Source organism: Loxodonta africana, chromosome 14 (assembly GCF_030014295.1).
Source record: "Loxodonta africana isolate mLoxAfr1 chromosome 14, mLoxAfr1.hap2, whole genome shotgun sequence".
In the NCBI taxonomy this organism is placed as follows: Eukaryota; Metazoa; Chordata; class Mammalia; order Proboscidea; family Elephantidae; genus Loxodonta; species Loxodonta africana.
The window spans coordinates 49,381,759-49,408,716 of NC_087355.1; the positions used below are offsets into that span (position 1 = coordinate 49,381,759).

At 38.1% G+C, this 26,958-nt stretch overlaps 1 protein-coding gene across 9 annotated transcripts in view; it reads right to left on the reverse strand.

Annotated features, from left to right (window-relative positions):
* Nucleotides 1-26,958, reverse strand: part of STK3 (serine/threonine kinase 3) — a 303,173-nt gene that overhangs the window by 249,757 nt on the left and 26,458 nt on the right. For 6 of the 9 annotated variants that reach the window (XR_010317808.1, XM_023545907.2, XM_023545906.2 and 3 more), the window contains exons 2-4: nt 14,286-14,366; nt 6,890-7,018; nt 1,193-1,307 (exon numbers count right to left, since the gene is read on the reverse strand). Coding sequence is in view for 8 of the 9 variants with exons in the window: in XM_023545907.2 (XP_023401675.1) it covers nt 1,193-1,307; nt 6,890-7,018; nt 14,286-14,366 (325 nt within the window). In the remaining variant the exon portion in view is untranslated. Of the gene's footprint in view, nt 1-1,192; nt 1,308-5,117; nt 5,448-5,481; nt 5,633-6,889; nt 7,019-14,285; nt 14,367-26,958 lie in introns of those variants that run through there. The other 3 variants (XM_064267933.1, XM_010588425.3, XM_064267932.1) reach the window with 3 other exon arrangements.

Sequence of the window (26,958 nt, forward strand, 5' to 3'; positions counted from 1 at the left end):
ATGATTCCCTTCATCCTTTCCTTTTTTAACGGTAGTATACTCTCACTGTTGGTAATTAATGGTAACAAGAAATAAACTACTTGGATCAACTACTTCCTATCTAGTCCAAGTCGTAACGTTAACCTTTAAAATCAAGAAAACAGAGTGATATTCTAAACCATATAATTAGAATGCTACAGATCATTTAATCCATTCTGTCAAAAGAGAGATTATTTTCATTTCTGTTTCACTTCCTTTAAAAGAAATCTTATTTACTTTATTTTCTCTAACAGAACAAAAAAAAAATTAGTAGGATAAACTTTCAATGTACTTCCCCAATCAAATTTTAAAATGATTCTGGTTAACCACAAATTTGCCTCAAGAAGTTAAGTATTTTTCTGAATGTGTTTTACTGAAACATGTCTGACAACATATAATAATGTCCTATAGTAACTGGGTTAGCATTCTATAGAATTACAAATTACTGCACTGATTATTTTGTCATTCACATGTAAAAGAATGAGTTTTGTCCTTATAAATTACCTAAATAAACTAGATGCATTGCTAAAGTAACAATTTTGTAAATAGCTCTTTTATTGTGGGTTAAAACAAAACCATAAAAAGCTTTTGTTAAATAACACATTTCACTAAGCTGAATTCACAAAAAAAATTATATATACACACATACATATACATACATACACACAAATGTATATACAAAATCTAGCTCTATCACTTTCAAACATCCTGGCAAGGTCTGGGAAAATAAATACAAAAATATTTTTTCAGTTATTTTTAAAAACTCAAAAGTATATAACTTCTTCCAATTGTTTACCAGCTGTAAGTTATAATATAGAAAATTTAAGATAAACCATGACTATTATAAAATTTAAGAAAAATCCTAGCCACAATTTCTTGAACTCACATCAACAAGCAACACACACTGATACCAGTAAGGAAAAGGAGAGTGCCATGGTAATTTCTCAGTGACTCCTCCAAAATTATCCCAATAAAAAAATTAAACAATCATGTGGCTCCTAAATTTGCCACAGAGAAAAAGAAAAGTGGTAGGCTTTCATACTTCATGCTAGATCCTCTGTAAAACTTTTTCTTTTTCACACTAATATTTCCTTTGTAACAAAACACTGCTTAGTCATATTCTAAATATGAGTCTTCAGAAATGAGATGAGCAAAACCATTTAAAAGTACTTACTGTCTTGTTTCGTAATCTAATTATGTCTGAGACAGAGCCAGCTCCACAGTACTCCATAACAATCCAGAGGTCTGTGTTCTTAAAATAACTGCCATAGTACTTTACAACATATGGGCTAAAAGAAAATACAAACACAATTAAATTTAGTTAATTCCCAAATAATTTTTTTTCTTAATCCCAATACAAAGTATTTTGAACATATCATAATGTTCTAATAAGCAAACTTAATAAGTAAACATCCATTGGAGGTCAAACTGTTTGTATCTAGGGATTACCAAATGAGCAGTATGATCAGGCTTTAATTCATGGATGAAATTTAACAGGATTATGAGCCAGAAGAGGCCCAACTGTTCTGAGTGATTCCCAAGAAAATCAGGGTTCCTTTTGGAAAAACTTACTATTTAACATAAGGAACAAATGAAAATACATTTTTTTAAAACTAAAGCATTTTAAATGTAAGTTTCTAAAGGAGTTTGCATTCAGTCAAATATTAACACTTAACTTTAAAAATATGGTATTTCAATGAGGCCTAACTTTTTCTTTTCTGTTCCATTTTGGCCTTGGAAAATTCTGGAGAAAAGAAATTGTTTTGTTCTAGACTCAAATAATTAAAATTATCAACTATTTAAATTATCGCTGAACTAAGGTTTTATGTTCTCGAAAGCAGAATAAACTGCGATTACAGCCAAGTTGTTTCCAGGAAGACTTAGGAAGGACAAATGACCACCACCATTAATACTTATTAGAAGATAACATAGGAGTAAAGTTTCAGGACCTTGTTTTTGGCAATGAATTCTTAGATATGACACCAAAGGCACAATCCATGAAAGAAAAAATTGATAAATTAGACTTCATCAAAATTTAAAACTTTTATGCATCAAAGAACATTATCAAGAAAGTAAAATGAAAACCCACAGAATAGGAGAAAATATTTGGTTACTATCTAGCTGATATGGGTTTAATATCCAGATTACATAAGGAACTCCTACAATTCAACAACAACAACAAAAACCCATTGAGCATGATGTTAACCGTGGGTTTTTCACAAATGCCCTTTATCATGTTGAGGAATTTCCTTTCTATTCCTAGCTTACTGCATGTTTTTATTGTGAAACCATGTTGGATTTTGTCAAATGGCTTTTCTGCATCAATTGAGATGGCTGCTTTTTTTTTTTTCTTTGTTCTATTATTAATGTGATGTATCACAATGACTGATATTCTCACGCTAAACCACCCTTGCAATCCTGGGATCTGCTATACTCTTTATCCTAATGGTCTTTCCCTATTATCACAACTCAGAATAGAAACAGTATAAAAAGAAAAGTGAAAAAAAAAAAAATAACAGGTAAGAAATGGAAAACGTGCTACATATGGGGTCACTATGAGTGGGAACCAACTCAATGGCATCTAACAACAACAACATATTGACAAAGGCGTATTTTTTAAAGTGCTACCATTATAAGGACGTGATAACTAAAGAAATGGCTTAATTTTCATTAACATTCTGTTGCAATTTTAATAGTTTTCCACAACTTAATAGGGGTAAGATAAATACCGCTTTTACAAAGGCAATGTGATTATTCTATGAAAATGGAATTGTTTCAAATATAAATCTAAATCATGCCAATTTCTTCCTTGGCCCACCCAAAAAATGAATAAACATACATAAGTTGATACAAACTGCCAAAGTTCATAACTAATCTTTCAATATGGTGATTTTCAAACTTTTTTTTTTTTTTTTGGCCTTAGAACAAGTATTCAAATGGAATCTTAACCAGAAACAGATAAAAGAGCTGCAGTGGTAGAAGCCAGGAAGTGCTCAGTGCCACTCTCAGGAAGCCAGAGAAATATTCTATTCCCACCACACAGATCACTCTCCTCTTTGCCCAGTAAAATTAACTCATGCTTCAAGACTCCACTTGAGTATGACCGCCTTGGGGAAGAGTTCCCTGAACCTCCAAGGGTAAGGTGTTAGATACCCCTTCCGGCCTGTATAGCTCCTCATATCTACCCCATCATTATCTCTTATACTGTATTGAAAGAATCTTGTCTCTTTGTCTCTTCCATCTGATCGAAAGTCCCTTTAGTATAAAGCCTGAGACTCACTCATTGTTCTATATCTTGTGCACAGCACATAAGACTTTGTATGCCATCCCTAGAATACTGGATTTATCTAAGCAATAAGAAGTCAGTTAAGGGCTTTAAACATGGAATGGCTTGATTAGCTTTGCATTTTTAAAAGATCTAGCCTCAGGAAGGAAAACGGTTGGAGGAGGCAAAAACAAAACACAAAGTGAACAAACAGGAAGCCGGTGCAGAAATATGAGCAAGAGCCAATAGGTTCCAAGACTCATAAAGTAAGGGGAAATGATACATATAGCAGGTAATACTGGAGACCCTGCCTTTCCTCAACCATGCTCAAGTTAGATCTCTAAAGCACAGCACTAGTCCCTGAACTATTTTTAACCTAAGATAGAATGATAATAGCAACAAACATGTATTGAGCATCTTGTGGGCCTAGCACTATGCTTAATTCAATCTTTCCTTTTCTGCATCAAAACATGGGAATCACATTCTCATCAATTTACTAAATTAACACCAAGGTCTGGAAAACTTTGCAATTATATACTTTGATCCGGAAGAAAAGGAATTTTTTTTTTTTTTTTTTATAACCACTTGAATTGCAAGCTGTGGAGCCTTTGTGGAAAATACGTAACATAAGAATGTGGCATATGCTAAAGAAAAGCAAAACTGAAGAAATCCAAGCAGCAAAGTTCCCCTAGGATTATTCCGTCACTTCATTAGCCAAAGCGGTTATAATATACAGATCTTATAAACTGTTGGGAGAGAAAGGAGCTTTACAGATCTCTCGCACTCCTGCATATCCTGCTGGATATGCTTAAGAATACAAGGCCTACACTGCTCTTTACCTGGGCCATTTCTCAGGATTGTGTTTGTCGCGAGCAACCTCGGAGGATGAAGTAACGTCTCCCTCTGGGACAAAAAGCAGGCCTACTTACTGCTTACTATAAAACAGCAGGTTCCCCAAGCTCAGTCTTCCTCATCTGTGGTACAAACCCAGTGCGTGCACACCATCCATCTAGGCCTTCCACATCACCCCCATGGAACTTGAGAACAAGGGGAATCAATGTAAACCATGCTGCTTGCTGGGCCATAAGTGAGGGTCCTTTGTCTCTGACCCAGGAATCTTATGTCCTCTGCCAGCATCTATAAAACAGTAATGGACTAACCTATTAGCTTGAAAGTAAGGTAAAATACTAGACCCTTTTAGTTCTTGACATATATTTGCCCTAAAAGTAAACAGAACAGGAATACTTTCTGGAATAAAACATTTTCCTTTGAGGACAAACTATACACAGCCCCATGAGATTTAATCTCTAAAACTGTCAACAAAAGCAGATCATCAGATCTCAGCTGCCACGGTAGACAAGGCTACTAAAATGATTAGAATAAATGAATAAATAAGTAGTCTTAGCAGACAGAATTCAGGCACTACTATTCATATGGTGGCAACTCTACAACTGTTGAATGGATAAACAAACAGATGAACAAATAAAGAAAAAAAATGCTCACTCATTTTAAGTATATCCACTAGTAATCTGAGTGACTATACTATGTAATTTTCTAGCTTTGATACTTTTTTTTTTAATTGTACCTTAGATGAAGGTTTATAGAACAAACTAGTTTCTCATCAAACAGTTAGTACACACATTGTTCTATGACATTGGTTAACAACCCCACGACACGTCAACACTCTTCCTTCTCAACCTTAGGTTCCCTATTACCAGCTTTCCTGTTCCCTCCTGCTTCCTGTCCCTGCCCCAGGGCTGGTGCACCCCTTTAGTCTTGTTTTGTTCCATGGGCCCGTTCAATCTTTGGCTGAAGGGTGAACCTCAGGACTCACCTCATTACTGAGCTGAAATGGTGTCCAGGGTCCATACTCTCAGGGTTTCTCCAGTCTCTGTCAGGCCAGCAAATCTGGACTTTCTTTTTGAGTTAGGATTTTGTTCTACATTTTCCTCCAGCTCTGTCCGGGACCCTCTATTGTGATCCCTATCAGAGCAGTCAGTGGAGGTAGCCGGGCACCATCTAGTGTTACTGGACTCAGCCTGGTAGAGCCATGGTAGATGTAGTCCATTAGTCCTTTGGACTAATCTTTCCCTTGTATCTTTACTTTTCTTCATTCTTCCTTGCTCCCAAAGGGATGAGACCAATGGAGTGCCCTGGATAGCCGCTCGCAGGCTTTTAAGACCCCAGACGCTACTCACCAAAGCAGAATGTAGAACATATTCTTTATAAACTATGTTATGCCAGTGTCCAAATCCTCTGCAGCTCTAAGTCATTATGTGACACAATTCTAACAAATAAGACACATGCTGAGGGTTTCTGGGAAGGAACCTTTCTTCTTCCTCCTCCTACCTGGAATATGGAGAGAAGGTTGGGGCTGGGGCAGCCATCTTGTACTCATGAGATAATAAGCATGAGGACAAAGGTCCCAAGCTAAGGATGGCAGAGTATAAGAAGAAGCCTGAGACACAGACAATACTTTGTTACAGCTGCACCAGCACTTCTTCCAGACCTTTTATGAAGTGAGAATAACAAATCGCTCTTAGATTAAGTAACCGTAGGCTAAACATTGTCCAAATTTATACACTCTACATCCTTTACAGAATAAACACCCGGCTTCCTAACATAGCATACAAGACCCTTCATGATCAGCTTCATTTACCTAGTGAAACTCATTTCACACCAATCTGTCTTATACTTTCCACTCCAGCAATTCTAAATCTTGTTAGAAGAACACATACCAGTGAGCTATGTTTCACCACTCTGCCTGTAATTCTCTTTACTCTCTTTCATCCCTCCATTTATTCAGCAAATTACCTTCTTCTCCTCAGCATTTCACAGATTTCCCGACTCCTCTGGCTAGGTGGGTGCCCTGCCTCATCTCATATCACCCCACGCACCAGTCAATACAGTAATTTTGCTGTATTATAACCACTTGCTTGTATCTGTCTCCCCAAGTAGACTGCCAGCCCCTCAAAAAGAAAAAACAGTATTTTAGATATCTTGTTATTCCTAGATCCTGGCAAAATACCAGGTCCACTGGAGATGCTCAGTAAATGTTTTCTGAATTAGATTTACTGGTAAAAACTATTAAATAATGTTGTTGGTAGGTGCCACTGAATCGATTTCTACTCATAGCAACCCCATGTGACAGAGTACAGCTACCCCCACAGGGTTTTCTAGGCTGTAATCTCCAGGAACAGATGACCACGTCTTTCTCCCACAGAGCCACTAGGTAGGTTCAGACTGCCAACCTTTCGGTTAGCAACCGAGCACGTAATATAGACTATTAAATGACTCCCTTTGATAAAAACAAATAAATTTCATCTATAAATTAGTGCTGAAAATAGGAAAACCGCTTGAGCATTTTCTATCACCACATGCTTCTTAATGTTATAACATCATGTTTGCTATGAGCAAAGAGCAGTAAGTCCCAAAGACGACCCTGAACAGCTGTCTTCATTTTCCTTAAAGGATTAGTTTCACTTCCAAAAGGAAATAAGGAAAAAAAAAAAAAAAAAACAGATAACTAAAGACTATATTTTCTTATACATTATTAGCAACATTCATCAAATGAAAGTAAATAAAAGAAATAAAACCTCTTCACACCTGTCACATTGCTGCATTATAGAAATCTCTTTGATGATTTCCTGAAGATCTGATTCAACAGGCACTTGCTTAATTGCCACAACTTGACCAGACTCCTTATGTATTGCTTTAAATACACTCCCATAAGACCTAAAAGAAACCAAGACATTATTTTCTTTCAAACATCGTAACTAATAGGGGAAAAACATTCCACTGCAGTTTTTATCTATAGTCTTTTCTAGTTGAACCACCACCACCCACCACCAAGTGCCGTCAAATCGATTCCAACTCATGGCGGGCAACCTCATGTGTTGCAGAGTAGAACTGTGCTCCACAGGGTTTTCAAGGCTGTGACCTTTCAGAAACAAATTGCCAGGCTTTTCTTCCAAAGCCCCTCCGGGCAGGTTCAAACAGTCAATCTTTTGATTATAAGACCAGCACTTAACCGTTTGTGCCACGCAGGACTCCTTTCTAGCTGAAAACATTAAATAGTGAAAATTAAACAAATAATAATACAGAGAAGTTCATTACTTTTATCTTCGCTTTAATGCTTCAATTACAGACTTAAAATCTACTAAAATCATCAAGTTAATATATGTTAATAATTTGCTTACATTTTTCTTATGAATGAAATAAATAGACTTACGGTTTGTCAACTCAAACAAATGCAGCATTAAGAAGATATAAATGGAAATTAAAAGAATGAAATGTAGATTAATAATAGCCGAAGTGTCAGATTAGGAGAAAAGGCTGACCTCACCTTAAGCAAAGTCACCCCCAGAATATCAAAGTCCCATCCCTATTTCAAGTATTTAAATGCAGTCGAAACCCTCCGCTGGAGGACCTTACAACACCAAAATTCAAGCAGCAGCAGGGAAGCTCAGTCATCTGGTTCCCTCTCAGCTCCCTCCTCAGCATCTTCGAATGCTCCCTTCACTATCAGCTCTCCCTCAAGAACAAAACCACACACTCACGGGTAAATAAAATGAGTGACAGTGGTCACCTACCCAAAAACTGTCTCTGCTATAATTTTTGACAACTAAATTTTTTTTTAAGCAAAAGCAATCAGGAAGAAAGCCAATTATACCTAAGGATGAATCAGAAGACAAGGTAAGAACTGCTACAATTTACTGAGTGGTTATTATAAGCCAGGTACTATCCTAAGTGTTTTACATGCATTGTCAAATTCAGCTCTCTCAGTCATGAGGTAATACTATTACCACCACTTAAAGATGAGGACACAGAGGCTCACCAGTAACCAGCAAGGCTAGAATTCAAACAGTTGGACTCCATATATCATGCTTTTCCTACCACATTATTTCTACAGAAAAGCAAGAAGAGCAAGTCATTGGAAGACATGGAATGCTTCCTAATATTAGGAATCTATGCATAGTAACTTTCAAATTTACAATCTCTCAAAATAAATGGCAAAGCATAACACAGGGCTTTAACATTTTTATGCTACCCCTTGTTCTTTGGGCTTCCAGAAGTAACTTAATTCTGTTTGATACCCAAAGTTACCTTGTTACAGGCATCAAAATGTACACAAATGGTATATATAAGATATATATATATTTATCTATACTTGCAAGTATACACATATGAAGTGAGCTCGCGAAAGCTAAGTAGAATTCTATCCTAAATTATCTATTAACAATTAAGCAACATCATCACCCCTTCTAAGGTCTCCTAAGCACTGCAAAAGAGAAACTGGGAACCACACTTCCCAGAATCTCTTTCCATGAATGGCTACCGGTAAGAGTTTGCCAGAGCAAAGACAGTGCATGAAATCTCAGTGGCAAAAAGTTACGTAGAAGATCATTACTCCCCAGATGCAGTGGCAGTAGATGCACTGGCAGACGTAAGATGCACAACAGATGCCCGCTCAGCTTTTGGTAGCCACCACACTGCTATGCAGGCTGAGATAGTTGGTGGGAAGTTCTCAAAGGTTCTTGAGAATTCCAGAGGCTTCTCGGGAAGTTTTTGAACATCACCCACTTTCATGCTTCAGGTTGAGATCTTCAGTGCCGGCTTCTCTGACCTTCAGCAGCAGCTTTATGACCTTTGCATCCCTGGCCCTTTCACAAGTCATTCGAGCTCCAAATTTTATATTAAATTCCTTATACACCGACTGCACAGAGCAGCTTCTCTTTTCTTAACAATAACTTTGTACAGTTTTTGGTACAAAAAGTGGTTTCAAGGGAAAGAATTAAAGATGAAAATGTTGAATTAGGTCTGTCTCAGAAGATTTGAAGATATTAATGACTTCAAGGCTAGTGGCCAACACAGCATTGACAGTCCATGGCATTCAGTGGCAACACAGTTGCTTAAATTATCACCCATAGTTGCCTGGAGTCTAGGCAAAGCTTTAAGAGACCAAATAGCAGTCGCAACAGAATATTATGGTGAAAACAGAACATAAGGACTGCAGAGAGGGCTGGATGCCTCCGCCTGCACTGGAAAAGTTGTAGAACAAATATAATAAGCTCAGAGCTTAAATTCCCAGCTCAGGATTCAGAGAAACAGAAAGCTTCTTAATGTCCTGTGGGGAAAAAATTTAGTAACAGACATCTTACTTTGATTTTGAGAGGCTTCTCTTACCCACAAGCCCAAAAATTAACCACAAAAGCTCTACCCAAACTGCAAAAGTACTGACTTGTTCTTTTCACAAGGAACTGCCCTGCAATGCTGTAAATTTGTCTTTTCTGGCTAGAAAAGGGTTGTCATTGTTGCTGTTGCATGCTGTCTAGTCAGTTCCAACTGATTGCGACCTCACGTGAAAGAGCAGAACTGCCCCCATAAGGTTTTCTTGGCTGTAATCTTTAAGGAAGCATTTTACCAGGTCTTATTCCTGCAAAGCCCCTGGGAGTGTTCAAACCACCAACCTTTCAGTTAGTCAATAACAAACCCAGTACCTTGTGATTTAATGACAAAGATTGTGTGCTTCCTTAATTTTAATTTCAAGAGGTCTCAGAGCTACAAATAGGTAAAAGGACAAATTTTCAGGAGTTAGTTTTTTAATGTTAACTCAATAACCTTGTCACCACGGAAACTTGTGTTCATTAAGCAAAAATGTAGTTAAGGTTATGTAAAATCGCCAATCCTCAAGAGCGGCTTCTCTTTTTGCAGGGACACAGATGCTTCCTCAATTTGCAAATTGTTTATTAAACAATCAAATATTACATTATTTTTTAGCTAACTCAAAGCTTTTTTTTTTAACAACTGTAACTAGCCTACTTTGAACCACTTGCTTTTAGAAACAAAATTATCTCCCTGCATTCATATAGAATGACTGCTCAAAATAAACCTTATGTTTTAATTTATTTGAGTTTTGATTATTTTTAACAGCTCCAAAAGAATTTCTTCATTCTTGTAGACACATGGCTGAGATTTCTGAAAACCAAACAAAGTTTGAACTTACTAGAAGCTGAATTACATTGCAAATTGAATTTACAACATCACCAGGTCAGCTGTGTTAAAATTAAGACACTTAACAGTAAAGACAGGTACCCAGAAGACTGGTATTGGGACATTTAGGGAGATGCTTATTAATCTAAGTACCCTGAACCTCCAAGCCTCTCTTGCCAGCAAAGCAACCCTGTCCCTCGTCTGAGACAATTAGCTTCACAATGCCTGAAGACTCTGTAATGGCCTCATCTGAGACGTTACCTTTCAGGGAGTGTAGATTCTCTTCCAGACCACCCCACCATTTCTCACTGTTTCCAGACCCATAATTACACTCATATCCCTGCAACACTTAAGTGATGAGTATAAAATCTGATCCAAGAGCAGCTCTAGTCACATCCAAAAAAGTTGTAAGATTTTGTCAGTTTATATCAGCAGAATCCTAAAGAATACATGTGGGAATGGATTCCAAGGATTCTAGGGAGAAAGGAATTTACTGATATGGATGCACAGACCACAAATTCCAAACTCAGCATGGTAGCTAAAACAGTTGGGAGTGGTCCTAAGATCTTGCTTTGGCTACTCAACTGAAACCTGCCACCAACAGCTACCTACATTAAACGAGATGCCAGGCAATTCTCAGCATACAAGAAGGAGATCAAAGGTTCAAGGAGATGAAATGCTGGAATGGATATACTATATGTGGCTTGCACGCTCATTCACTAAATAGGTTCCTGAAGAGATCCAGATAATATCCCTCTCACCAAGGTGAGGGAAGAACCAGCATCTCTGAAAGCCCGATAGTGCAGGCTAGAGTTTATAACAGGAGATGCCACCACTGAACCGGGTTCCCTGAAATCAACAGCTGACAGGATCCAGAAAAAGGGAAGGAAGACACGTGGCAATATCTAGCCACCTGAGACAAGGCAGGAATGGTTACCATAATGGTAGCAGAGTAAGGTTGAATTACACTTTTCTGTTTTTGTATATGTAGGTTTTGATATTAAAGTTATATTGGCTTCATAAAAATAACTGCAATTATTTGTCTTCTAAAGAATGAATAAAAATCAACTTTAAGCCCAGCCGGTTTCTTTCGTTCTTTCTTTTTAAATTGTGATAAGATACACGTAACATAAAATTCATCATTTTAAAGTACACAATTCAGTGGCATTTACTACATTCACAATACTGTGCAACTATCACCACCAACCATCTAGTGCCAAAAGGTTTTCATCACTCCAAAAGGAAACCCCATACCTATCTGGCAGTCACTCCCCATTCCACCCTCTTCCTAGACCCTGGCAACCACCTATCTGCTCTCTGTCTCTATGGATTTGCCTCTTCTGGCTATTTCATATAAAAGAGATAATACAACAAATGGCCTTTTGTGTCTGGCTTCTTGCTTTTAGCATAGTGACTTCAAGGTTCATCCATGTTGTAACGTAGCAGTACGTCATTCCTTTTAATAACATTCTGTTGTACAAATACACCACATTTTGTTTATCTGTCCATCAGCTGATAGGACATCTGGGTTATTTTCTCCTTTTGTCTATCGTGAATAGTGCTGCTATGAGATGGTACCTTTTAATTAGTAGCTATTTAATCACCTTTCCATCTTTTCTGTGGTAATTGATCTAAGTTTTAACTTTTTTGAGGTCAATTCAGATAATTTATATTTTATTAGGAAATCACCTACTTCCTCTGGATTTTTAAATTAGTTATTGAGCGACATATACTATTCCCTCAACTCTTTCAATCTAGCCTCTATCAGTGGTTATATTTTCTTTTTTATTCAAAGTTTTCTATATTTTTGCTATATTTTCTTTGGTCAATACAGAAGATTTATCTACTTTATAGATATTCAAAGAAGCAGCTTTGAAACATATCTGTTCTAATTATTTTTGTTTTCTATGTCATTAATTTTAGCTTTTTACTTTATTAATTCTCTCTTCCTATTTTATCTTAGTGTATTTTATTATTATTTTAAGTTCTTCAGTTAAGCACTAAACTCCTTTATTTTTTGTCTTCTTTAATAATGAAGGAATTTAAAATTAAAACATTTCCCCTAATGGTTTGCTGTACTCTATAGATGTTGGTATAATGTTCTCCTTTTCATTGTTTTCTAGATAATCTGTCATTTCCCCAATGATTTCTTCTTCAATCCATAAATTACACTGGATTATGTTTGCTAATTTCCAATTTGTGTGTCTTTTGCAATTATTTATTTCTAATTTTACTAGATTATAGCTAGAAAAAGGAGCCCTTGTGGTGCAACGGTTAAGTCTTCAGCTACTAGACGAGAGCCTGGCAGTTCGAACGCTCCGAGGCTTCACAGGTGAAAAGAACTGGCAATCTGCTCTCATGAAGATTATAGGTTAGGAAACCATGGGGGCAGTTCTAGTCTGTCCCTCAGAGTCACTATGAGTCAGAATTGACTCAACAGCACACAACAACAACAACGTAACCAGAAAATGTGACCTGTAAAACCTCCCATTTTTAGAATTTTCCCTCTTTTTTTTAAATCAGTGGTCCATGAACATAACCAAAAAAAGGGAGAATCCAAAGTTATATGTATTTGTGCGTGTGTGTATATATAATATATATTCATTATATTCACGTGTATATATATATATACACACACACACATATATATAATCAAGTTTACTATCATCAAGTTGGGTCCCTCTATGTCTTTTCTGTTTTTTTTCTATTATACCTGTCCACTTCTGAAAGAGATATATTGAAAATGTTCATACCGTTACACTTTTATTAGATTCCCCTGACATTTCTAGTAGCTTTTCTTCATAAATTTAGCTGCCATGGTACGAAGCACATGTTTCATTATAAATTTATCTTTTATGTCATTACCTAATGTCCCGCTTTACCCAGTTAAGATCTTTTAACCTTTACTAATTTATCTGGTATAAATATTGCCACTCCTGCTTTCTTTTTGTTTTTATTTATATGTTTATCTCTTTCTTCAGCTCTGTATCTTCATCCTTTATTTTGCATGGACCTCATAAACAACATATAGCTAGGTTTTGCATCTTAATCTGGTAACAGTCTGACGTTTAACGGAAGAATTGACATTTAGTGGAAAATACGCTTGATTTTACTCCTTCCACCTTACGTTTACCTTATATTTTACAATTTTGTTTTCTCTATTTCCCTTTCCTTGTTCTTGCTGAATTTATCTACTACGTACAGTCAATTCTCATTATTTGTGGAAGCTGTGTTCGATAAAGTCGCCACCAACACTGAATGCATGAAGACTGAACAAGACTTGTTCAGCCTCGGCTGGGAACGTGCGTATCAGCAAATCGAGTTTTTCGCTGCTCCACACATGTTCACAAATGACTGTGAAAGCGCCTAAGTATGGATTTTGGGGTTAAAATAAATTTTACTAAGTAAGCAAATGCCGGACACAAATACGGATTCCACGAATAACGTGGACTAACTGTACCTTTTATGATTCTGGAAGTTCTGCTACACTTTGCCATCCCATTAAGTGCTCCTTACCATTCCCTGTGTTAAAATGAGATGTTTCTCTGCTATTACACTGAAAGTATATCAACTAGTCCTTTGCCAATACATACTGTTTCCTCACTAGATGCTCTATTTCTACCTATTAATCGCTTTTCCCCACATAAAATGAGGTTCAAGGTGTTGAAAGATGTTTAAAATGGCTTTATGTTCACTTACCTAACAAAGTCAAAATCTTCCATAAACTTGTAAATTCTTATAAATATGTAAGAACGTCATATGGGAATAAACTAATTAATATACCTCTTGGAAATCATTTTACAGCTCATTTCTTGTTTTTTTCTTATCTATATGGCCCACTTCTCTGAAAAACACTATTACTAGATCTACCATACTGACTGGTACAGAGTACCTTAACTGTAATTGCTATTACTATCCAATTCAAACAAATGTACTCTAATTGAAACATTAATATTTTCTAAATTGTTTGTCATTATCTGAATACTCCTTCCACGTATTTTGTACTTACCCTTCTCCAAGCTTCTCTAACACATCAAAAACTTCTTCAGGCTGCTTAGTCAAACTGTCTTCACTCAGTTTTTTTAGTTTACTGATAAGGAAAAAAAAAGAGAAGGAAGAAAATATTTTTTTAGCCTTTTTATAAAATTAATTTTATTTTTAATAGGTAATATATTTAGATGGTTCAAATAAATCAAACAATATAAAAAGTTATATAGTGAATAGTCCCATTCCAACCCCTGTTCCTCATCTGCCCAGCTCCACCCCAAATAATCACTTTTGTTAGCTTCTTATGAAACCTTCATGCAACTATGAATATACATTCTTATCCCTCTCATCACTTTTCAACACACACTAGATTTAGCATTTTATATTTTTTTATACAATATTAGGTACTTTTCACTTCACAGTTTATGACCTATATTGAAGGTCTTTACAACATATTTATTGTTGTTGTTAGTTGCCATCAAGTCAGCTCCAACACGTGGCAATCTTTTTGTGATCTATCAGCTTGTCTGCCATACAGAAGGGTCTTTGTTTTTTTGTTTTGTGTTTTTTAATTGCCCACTTGTATGGCATGTGCAGATATCTGGAAGCTAGGAGAGATTATGTACAGTGTGTTTGACAGACCAAAAATAATTCAATATTAAGCACAAAGTCAAAACGACTAATATGTAGAGGTGAGCAGAGTCAGGATAAAAAGGGCCTTTAAGCCATGTTAAGGATCTCTATTTTAAAAAGGCTACTTTCCTACAATGTAGAGAAAGGACCTGCAGTGAGCAAGGGTAGAGAAGAAAAGCCAGTTAGGAGCTGATTCAAAATATAGATGCATGGAATATAGTACTGGCAGTAAGAATGGAGAGAAGATTGGCGATTCAAGATATTAAGGACGTGGAATAAACAAGAAGTGGTTTTAATTAAATACGGGATGATGAGAGAAGAGAGGAGCCCTGGTGGTGGAATAGTTAAGTACTCGGCTGCTAACCAAAAGTTCATCGGTTCAAACCCACCTAACAGCACCACAGGAGAAAAGACCTGGCAATCTGCTCCCATAAAGATTTCACCCTAGGAAACTCTATGGGGCAGTTCTACTCTGTCCTATAGGTCACTCTCAGTCAGAACTGACTCAATAGTACTCAACAACAACCAAAAGAAAAAGAAAGGGGTCAAGGATGACTCTTAACTTTGGCTTAAGTAACTGAGTGAATGGTAATGCCACTTACTGAGTGTGGTGGTTAATTTTATGTGTCAACTTGGCTAGGAAATGGTTCCCAGGGGTCTAGTCAAACGCTAGTCTAGTTGCTTATCCATATGTAATCAGATGTAATGCAGTGTAATTACCTGCCATAATGTAATCTATGTGATGTGATCAATCAGTTGAAAAGGGAGTTTCTTTAGGGAATATTCTGCCTCTAGGCTATAAATAGTATTTTCGCAGAACTCTCTCTCCAGTCTGCATTCTTCCTGTCACCTGACCTACAGAAAATGGACATCAGCCTGCTGCCTAACCTATGGATTTTGGATTTTGCTAGCCACACATCCCGCTGCCCCCACACACAATCCCATGAACCAGCAGAAGTCCAACCTGTCACCTCACCTACAGATTTTGGACTTACCAGCACCACAGTCACATGACCCAATCCCTTGAAGTAAATCAATCTCAATATCTCTCCATATATATCTTTCTACACATGTATAGTTCCCTAGAGGCGTAGCGGTTAAGAGCTCAGCTGCTAACCAAAAGATCAGTAGTTCCAATCTACCAGTTGCTCCTGGGAAACCTTATGGGGCAGCTCTACTCTGTTCTATAGAGTCTGACTATGAGTCTGAATGGACTCAAAGGCAATAGGATACACATATACATATATATAACTGATTCTGTTTCTCTAGGGAACCCTAACTAAGACACTGAGCTAAGGAACGTTAGAGAAAAACGTTTGGAGAGGAATATGACGACTGCAATTTTAGTCATCCAAGTGTAGATCCCCAGTAAGCAATTGGATATATGAATCCTGGGACGGATCTGAGCTAGAAATATACTTGTTGGTGAAACGAGCACATACATGGAGCCTGAAGCCAAAAGAAAGAGAAAAAGCATTAAGAAAATGTCTAAGACAATACACAATACAGGAAAGGTCAACACAACTGGACTAACCCAAAAGCAAACAAGTTTTCTGAATAAACTGAACGCTTCAAAGGCCAGAGTAGCAGGGGCAGGGATTTGAGGACCATGGTTTCAGGGGACATCTAAGTCAACTGGCATAATAAAATCTATTAAGAAAACATTCTGCATCCCACTTTGGAGAGTGGCGCCTGGGGTCTTAAACGTTAGCAAGCGGCCATCTAAGGTGCATCAATTGGTCTCAAACCCACCTGGAGCAAGGAAGAATGAAAAACACCAAAGATACAAGGTAATTATAAGCTAAGAGACAGAAAGGACCACATAAACCAGAGACTACATCGGCCTGAGACCAGAAGAACTAGATGGTGCCCGGCCACAACCCATGACTGCCTGACAGGGAACTCAACACAGAAACCCTGAGGGAGCAGGACAGCAGTGGGTGCAAACCCCAAAAAGACCAGACTTAATGGTCAGACTGGGACTGGAGGGACCCCGGAGGCCATGGTCCCCAGACCTTTTGTTAGCCCAGGACAGGAACCATTCCCAAAGCCAACTCTTCAGACAGGGACTGGACTAGACTAGGGAATGGAAACTGATACTGGTGAAGAACAAGCTTCTTGGATCAAATGGACACATGAGACTTGCTGGCATCTCCTGTCTGGAGGAGGCATGAGAAGGCAGAGGGGGCCAGATGCTACCTGAATGGACATGAGGAGAGAGAGAGTGGAGGGAAGAACTGTGCTGTCTCTTTGGAGGGAGAGCAGTTAGGAATGTATGGCAAGGTGCATGTAAATTTTTGTATGAGAGACTGACCTGATTTTAAACTTTCACTTAAAGCACAATAAAAATTAATTAAAAAGAAAATGTCTAAGAAAAATTAAGGGTCAAGGATAGAACAGATTCTAGGAAAAAATTAATATTTAGGAATGAGGTCATGAAGGACAAAAGGGGAATGTTTCACACCATGTCAAAAGCTATTGGAAGTTCAAATAAAGACTTAAGTGTCCATTGCAGAACTTCTACTTCTGACCACCAGAGAGTAACACAAGATCCAGAATTATCTGTCTGCTACAAAAATTTTTTAAAAAACTAGAAAACTCAACAAAATATCAGAAACAACTATTCTCTAACACTGGACATCAGGCAATGGAGGACTGAAATCCTTGAAGGGAAGGAAGACCGAGCCCTACCATCACCCAGGCTTTCAATCCACATGCAACCTCCAGTCTATGGTGCAGGGAAGGAGGAACCAAAATAGAGCCCATCAGCAGAGCCCATCAATTATGCTGAGTTAAAGAAACCAACACTAGAATTCGGCAAGCCCAAGGCAACTAGAATTTGCATTACAGAATACTTGAAAGAAGGGAACTATACAAAGAAAGTGATCCAGCAATCTGTTTAAGGATTTCCTTAAATATTTCACTAAATGTCAACCTGTGTATGCTTACAACAAAACTCCACAAGGCCCAATAAAAACAAGTTTCTAAGGGAGTGGGAGAAACCCTGGTGGCATAGTGGTTAAGAGCTACGGCTGCTAACCAAAAGGTCGGCAGTTCAAATCCACCAGGTGCTCCTTGGAAACCTTATGGGGCAGTTCTACCCTGTCCTGTAGGGTCCTATGAGCCGGAATCAACTTGATGGCAACAAGTTTGGTTTTTGGTTTGGGGCAGGGGGAGGGAACATCCGTGGAGCTGTATAAAGAGTAAGTCCTAGAGGTCACACAACACTGAAAATCTTTCCCACCAACCAGTGTAGAGAATTCCCTGACTACAAGGGTCGATCAGTAGAGGCCTCAGAAGGGCGTTCTTTTAGAACGGAGATCAAATTACCTAAAGAGTAAAGGCTATTAAATCTAAATATCAATTTTAAATATAAAAAATTATTAGACATAAGAGCAATGAGGACCTTGAACCCTGAGGAAAAATCAGTCAATAAAAACAGACCCAAAAATGGTAGATGTGGCAGAATTAACAGATAAAGATCTTATAAAAAGCTATTATTTAAAAAAAAAAAAGCTATTATAAATATGTCCCACTTACTTACAGATTTAAAGAAAACAGAAGATTGGTAAGAGAACCAAATAGAAAGTTTATAATGAAAAATATCTAAATGAAATTTTCACTTTCACTAGATAATAACAAAAGATTATATGGTGCAGAAGAAAATACGAGTAAATCTGAAGAACAACAAAGGTTAAAAAAAATTTTAAGCCTGAGCCCCTGTGAAGAGAGAGAAAAAAAGGCAATAAAAAAATATATACGTGAACAGCAAAAGCAAAATAAATAAATGGGACCTCATAAAAACTTTCGTTCATCAAAAGACTTTACCCAAAAATTAAAAAGACACACTAACGATTGGGAGAACATCTTTGGAAATCACATGTCTGACAAGAAACTAACAACCAAAATATATAAAAAACTTCGACAACTTAACAACAAAAAGACAAATAACCCAATCATAAACTGGGAAAGGGACTTAAATGGACATTTCACCAAAGAGGACATTCAAATGGCCATGAAACACATGAAAAGATGCTCAGCATCATTAGCCATCAGTAAGATGGAAATCAAAACAATGAGAGATCATTTCACTCCCAATAGGATGGCTGAGATAAAAAAAGAAGAAGAAACAAATGTTGCCAAAGATGTGGGGAAACTGGAACCTTACCCATTGCTAGTGAGAATGCCAAATGGCATAGCCATTGTGGAAAATGGTGTGGCAGTTCCTTAAAATACTGAACCACCATATGAACCCAGCAATTCCACCCGTAGGAATATACTCAAAAGATTTGAAAGCAGAGACTCAGAAAAGTCTTGTATACCAATGTTCGTTGCAGCACTATTCACAATAACCAAGAGATCAAAACAACCTAAATGCCCATCAATAAATGTAGTACATACATACAGTGGAAAACAAGGCAGCCAGTAGGAGAAATGAAGTCTTGATACATGCTAGTCAGTATGGACAGAGCTTGAAGACATTATGTTGAGCGAAATAAGCCAATCAAAAGGGACAAATATTGTATGACCTCATTTATATAAAAATATAAGACAAATGTATAGAGACCAAAGTTTATCAGCGGTTACCAGGAGTGAGAGGGAGGAGAAAAAGAGGGAATAATCGGGATGGAAAATCGTACTGATTAAGGGTAGGATTGCACAGCCGATTATTACAATTACAATTGCTGTCAATAAGTTGTACACCTGTAAAAAGTTGAATTGGCAAAACATACATATATTTACAACAATGACCAAAAAAAAAAAAAAAAGGAGCAGCTGCCGAAAGCTGCTTATGTACAGCTTATGCACACATCATGGGATTTGGCTCCTTGGTTTGGAGGTTTACAGTCATAGTTTCATGGAACATCCGTTAATTGGCCTAATAATGTGTTTAGTGTTTCTGTTCTACCTTCTAATTTGTTGCATAATGCCTGGGGTCTTAAAAGCTTGCAAATGGCCATCCAAGGCACAACAATTGGTCTCTATTCACCTGGACCAATGAAGGAAGAAGAAGTATCAGGAATAGGAGTAAGGATATGCAATGTGTGGCTAACTGCCTCCATGAACAATTGCCTCCCTTGCCATGAGACCAGAAGAACTGGATGGATCTGGGCTGCTATTACAGAACATTGTGATTAAAGAGTCCATAGCAGAATCCTGATCAAAAGGGGGAACATGCAGAGCAGAATTTCAAATTCTCACGGACTTCAGACTTTCTGGAGCCATGGATGATGGATAAGACCCTAAAACTACTGCCCTGAGATTATACACACATATACACACACACACACACACACACACACACACACACACTCACGAAATAATAATAGCCAAACATTTTCCAAATATTATGAAAACAATAAACTCACAGATGCAAGGAGCTCAGCAAACCAAACACACACACGCAGAGAGACATATTATAACCAAATTGCTCAACACCAGTGAGAAAGATAAAATGCTAAAAGCAGTTACAGCAAAAAGGACATAATACATGTGGAAGACCATGAAGAAGATGACCGCAGACTTCTTGTTAGACACTAAGCAAGCCAAAAGACAATGTAATGACGCCTTTAAAGTGCTAAAAGAAAATATTGCCAACCTAAAATTCTAAAAGTGAGTGGAAATATCCCCCCAAAATGAAGGAGAAATATGCATTTTTTCAAGTAAAAAAGGGTGAGCTAATTTGTTGTGTATCTCCTTCTGTTTGAACAATTGCCTTTTGGCCCATGTACAGGTTCCATATGAGCACAATTAAGTATTCCAGAATTCCTACTCTTCGCAATGTTATCCATAATTTGTTACGAACCACACAGTCAAATGCCTTTGCATAGTAAATAAAACACAGGTAAATATCTTTCTGGTATTCTCTGCTTTCAGCCAAGATCCATCTGACATCAGCAATGAGATCCCTCATTCCACTTTCTCCTCTGAATCCAGCTTGCGTTCCTGTCAGTTCCCTGTTGATGTACTGCTGAAACAGTTTTTGAATTATCGTGAGCATGATTTTACTTGCCTGTGATATTCATGAAATTGAAGCATTCATTTGAACAGAACAAGGGGATACTGCATGGTTTAGAATCAGGAAATATGTGCGTCAGGGTTGTATCTTTTCACCATACCTATTCAATCTGTACGCTGAGCAAATAATCTGAGAAGCTGGACTATATGAAGAAGAACACAGCATTAGGATTGGAGGAATACTCATTAACAATCTGTGATATGCAGATGACATAACCTTGCTTGCTCAAAGTGAAGAAGACTTGAAGCACTTACTGAAGAAGATCAAAGACTACAGCCTTCAGTATAAATTACACCTAAACATAAAAAAAAAACAAAAATCCTCACAACCAGACAAGCAACATCATGATAAACAGAGAAAAGACTGAAGTTGTCAAGGATTTCATTTTACTTGGATTCACAATCAATCAACAGCTGCCCATAGAAGCAGCAGTCAAGAAATCAAACAACGTATTGCATTGGGCAATCTGCTGCAAAATATCTCTTTTGAAAAGTTAAAAAGCTAAGATGTCACCTTGGGAACTAAGGTACACCTGACTCAAGCCATGGTACTTTCAATAGCCTGGTATTTATGTGAAAGCTGGATAATGAATAGGAATACTGAAGAATTGATGCCTCTGAATTATGGTAAGAATACTGAATAAACCATGGACTGCCAAAAGATCAAACAAATCCGTCTTGGAAGAAGTATAGGCAGAATGTTCCTTAGCAGCAAGGATAGTGAGACTCTGTCTCACTTACTTTGGACATGTTACCAAGAGGCACCAGTTCCTGGATAAAGACATCACACTATGTACAGAGTCAGTGAAAAAAAGGAAGACCCTCAACAAGATGACTGACACAGTGGTTCCAACAATGGACATAGCAAGAACTGGTTACGAAGGCACAGGACCAGGCCATGTTTCGTTCTGTTGTGCATGGGGTCAATATGAGTTGGAACCAAACTGATGGCACCTAAAAACAATTTGTTGTGAGCAGAACTTCACAACAAAGAATGGCTTTAAAAAGTTCTTTAGGCTAAAAAAAAGTAATGCCAGAAGGAAACATAAACCTACACAAAAGAGTAGAGAGCAATAGAAATCATAAAACTATGGATAAATATTTTTAAATGCTTTTTCCTATTTTTTAATTTACTTAAAATACAACTAATTGTTTAAGTCAAAAATACCAAGGATTTAATGTGGGGTTAAGGAGCCCTAATGGCACAATGGTTAAGCGCTTGGCTGTGAACTGAGAGGTCAGAGGTTCTGCCCTACCCAGCAGCTCACAGGAGAAAAGAACTGGCGATCTTCCCCCATAAAGGTTACAGCCTAGGAAACCCTATGGGGCAGTTCTATTTTGTCATATAGGGTCACTATGAGTCAGAATCAACTCCAAAGCACACAACAGCAACAACAATGTGGGGTTGATAACACATGTAAGAAGCCCTGTTGGCACGATGGTTAAGCATTCGGCTGCTAACCAAAAGGGTGGTGGTTCAAACCTACCCAGCAGCTATGCAGGACAAAGACCTAGCGATCTGCTTCTGTGAAGATTACAGCCAAGAAAAACCCTATGGGGCAGCTCCACTTTATCACATGAGGTCGTTATGAGTTGGTATCAAAGTGACAGCACACGACAACAATAATAACATATGTACAAGCAAAACACAGGATGACAGAACATAGGGAGGAAGGCAAGAAACAGAAGTATGCTGTTACAACTGCCTTACATGCTATGCGAAGTGGTATACTATCATCTGAAGAAAGACTTTGGGAAGTTAAACATTCGTATTGTAAACCTTAAAGCAGGCGCTAAAAAAAAAAAGTAAACTGAGGTATAACTTGTCTGCCAATAACGGAGATAAAACAGAGTCATAAAAAATGTTCAAATAATCCAAAAAAGGAAGAAAATTTCATCAGTGGGAATAAAAGTGATTTTGCCAGCATGTAATTAATTATATGTACATTATACCTCAATAAAAAATTTTTTTAAAAAAAAAAGTACTAAATTTAGTGGTAAGGAAATTACTGTTGATTATAGCAACAGCAATTTAGCAGATCGCTAGAGTTAGAAACCAGACTGTAATAGTTTAAAACAATGGGATAACGTGAAGATGTAAAGACAGCAATTATTGATAGCACACACTTAACATTTCTAAAAGGGTAAGTGATTCACTTTGAAAATAAAAACAAAACAAAACAAACAAAAAATCCACGGGAAATACTTGAACAAGTTTAAAGGCTGTTTGGGATGAATTTAAAAAAAATAAGGAAAAGCTGAAAATACAGGTGACAAGAAGAGACAATTAGTAAAGCATGTCCCTGAAAAGTTTGGCAGGGATCTAACCAAAAACACATGTATATGGGATTTCCTTAAACTTGGAGGGTTGAAGACACCTCTTCCATTACAATAGGCGGGGAGGAAGGAAAAAAGGATGGACAGAGTTACAGTAAGACCGTAGATTGCTTGGTAGAAAGTTGACGAAACTTTCATACGTTGGCTTCTATTTGTTCTATGCCACCTATCTGTTGAGAGGGAGGATGTTAAAATCTTAGATTTGAAGACACATGACTAGATTTGAAATAGCCACAGTTGGGAATGCTAAGGAAAAAAAAGCAACAACAAAAACAAACCTCGTAAAAGATTACTACATAGTACTGTAGGCCCTGTTGAGGTTAAATCATAAAGAATTTAATACAGCATATTTAAGACTGCATTTTCTCCAGCCCTGCTCAAAAGTTGGAAGGTAGTCAAGGTGGAGGCTGACAGTTGAATACATCCAGAGTCAGCATTCTGCCAGGCGGATGCCATAGAAGAACAGTAGAATCAGAAAGTTAAAAGGCATTGGCAAAAGAATGGTTGAAGAAACGGACCAGGCGGAGAAAGAAGTAAAGATAGGAAGGGGCTAATGAGTAGGAAAAAGAGTGAAGTACAGGTAGTCCTCAGATTACGAATGACTTCCGTTCCTAAATCTGTCTTTAAGTCGAATTTGCAAGTAAATCAGAACAGGTAGATACGGTTCATATCTAACAGCAGTCAAATGTTTGTCTTAGTATATAATACATAGTGTACCTTTCTGTGGAAACCCTGGTGGCGTAGTGGTTAAGTGCTACAGCTGCTAACCAAAAGGTAGGCAGTTCGAATCTGCCAGGCGCTCCTTGGAAACTCTACCGGGCAGTTCCACCCTGTCCTATAGGACCGGTATGAGTCGGAATCAACTCGGCAGTGGCTTTGGGTACCTTTCTATGCATAAAATACATCTAAAAAAAAAAACACTTCCAGATACACTAAGACATCCTTAACATAATAATATAGTCATAAAAATGTTTTGTTGTGCTTTGAAAAGTAGCACCCATTTGTTATTACAAACCATTGTATGTATACTTTCTCCACAGTTTAAGAGACACCTACAGGGCAAACGCTACCCAAAGTACTCAGAAGATTCTGTTCTGTAAAATCCACTTAGATACTTTATAGTAGACCCAACTAAAAAATCTTCGCTGTATTCCTGGCGAAATTTCTGCTGGGTTTTGAACCCTCCTCAGCAGAGGTGGTACAATGGTTAAGCATTTGGCTGCCAACCAAAAGGTCAGCAGTTTGAATCAACCAGCTGCTCCTTAGAAACCCTGTGGGGCAGTTCTACTCTATCCCATAGGGTCGCCATGAGTTAAAATCGACAGCAATGCATTTGGTTTTCAGCAGAGGCAGGGACGGTTGGACATGTGGGTAGGATGGTGCTAGTGCCAGACAGATCATTCCACATCACCTCCTCACCAGACCTGTCAATACCACATACCAACTATGGTGCAAGGGAGAAAGTAGGATGTGCTAAGGATGAGCCCAGGGCCCAAGGTCTAGAAAAAGGATACTTAAGGAAACCCAAGTCTGAAATTCTCCATGAACCCCCAGAAACCATATGGAGATACAGAAATCAGGAATCTAAGAATGCCCCCCCACCCCCGCCCACCCTTCCAGCCACCAAAAGGCCAAGAACCACTGCAATAGTGAAATCCCACATGTGCAAGGTAGGAGAAATAGAAGCCCAGAGAGGTGCTGTGATGGCCCCAGGCTGCACAGCACAGAAGGCCCAATGGGACGGGGTTGGGCACTATAGAAGCCTGGCTGTGTGCCTAGCATGGTGCACTAACCAGCTGTACTCAGAGAACATGCAGAGCGCAGCCCTGCATCCTGGCTGCCAGCCACCACCACCTGTAGGCCCGCATGCCTGGGGTACACAGATGGTGTGACCGGCAGTTTCCAAGCTCCAAGTGAGGCAGGGCCTGTGGACTCTTCATTTGCTGCTGAGGGCCCTGGCTGAGCGCACCATGTTGCAGGGGCCTGCCTGCCACCAGTGACCACCCAAAGACCCACTGTGGCACCTGCATACATGGGAGAAACCTGGCCCACTGTGGGCGTCCATGGGCCCAAACACCAAGTCGGTTTTTTCCTGACAGGCTTTACGAGGTTTGGTTCAAAACTTCAGGTTGTATGTAAGTCAGATGTTCATAACCCAGGCAATGCCTATAGAAAAGTGCTGTGAACGAGAAAAGAGCATACACCTATCTGAAAGAGAAGCCAGAGTCAAATTTTCAAAAATACTCACAATTGTGCTTCAATAGCAAAAGTGCTTCACGTCTTTCACTGCTAGGCAAACACAAGGTAGCTCAAGATGAACCATGCACATGACACAGTGATGGAGGCAGCATTACATTAACAAATCTCTTTAATATTAAACCAAAAGAGTAATCTAACCACTACATAATTAAGGAGTTTTAACAGCCTGCTTCAAAGCAGGCACATAAGCTGGCTCACCTTAAACAGGTAAGTCATCAGCCTGCCAAAGGAATCCAGTAAACACTTAATGAGAATTTCCTATTAGTCCATACCTCATTTTCTTGACATGTGGAAAAACGGGAAACCCTGGTGGCATAATGGTTAAGTGCTATGGCTGTTAACCAAAGGGTCAGCAGTTTAAATCTGCCAGGCGCTCCTTGGAAACTCTATGGGGCAGTTCTACTCTGTCCTATAGGGTCGCTAGGAGTCGGAATCTACCCAACGGCAATGGGTTTGGTTTTTGGTTTGGGTGGAAAAACTGAGATGTTACTAATTTAAGCAAAGAGATTATCTCTAGGGCATTTTGTCAAGTGAAAACACACAATTTGTTCTGGTAACCCATTCATGTTTTATGCTGTTTTGTCTTTATTTTCTCTTTCCCATTCTGGCATCTTAAGTGAAAACTGATCATTTCAGCTATCGCTTAATTGTAAATGATTTTGAAATTATCTGCTTTTAAAACCCTTGCAGTCAAAAAAAATTCTCATAATTAAAAGCCAACCTAAAACATACACACACACACACACACTCTTTCCTGCCTTGGCAGACATGATATAATAAGCATACCCTTGATATACTGTAGTTTCTAAACAGAATCTCATCATAAAAATAATTACTTTAATCACAAGTCAAAAAAAGTCATTCATTGAGTGAGTGCCTTTTCAGAGCACGCACTTTCCCAGGCACTAGGGAATTACGGAACTTGAGAGAGAGGGTTTATTACGTACTTAGACAGATATACTCTAGAACTGTTGTTTTTTTAAACAAATAAGGGGCTGATATAATCTGGTTTTCCTGTCATTTGTCTATCTCATAAAGAATAGGAAAGAACATAATCTCCTATGCTATACACTGAATCAAAGAATACAGGCAGCTTTCTCCCACATATTTTTTTTTTAATTGTGGTGAAAATTTACACAACAAAACAGATGCCAATCCAACAATTTCTGCATGTATAATTCAGTGACACTGATCACGTTCATGTTGCACAATCATTCTCGCGACCCTTTTCCAAATGACTCTACCACCATTATAACATAAACTCAATGCCCCCTAAGCAAAAACTCTCTTTTCCCCCTCCACTCACCCTTGGTAACCACTAATAATCTTTGGCTTCTATATATTTGTTTATTTTACATGAGTGAGATCATATAGCATTTGTCCTTTCGCAACTGAATTATTTTGCTCAGCACGATGTTTTCAAGGCTCATCTATGTCATGCCATACAT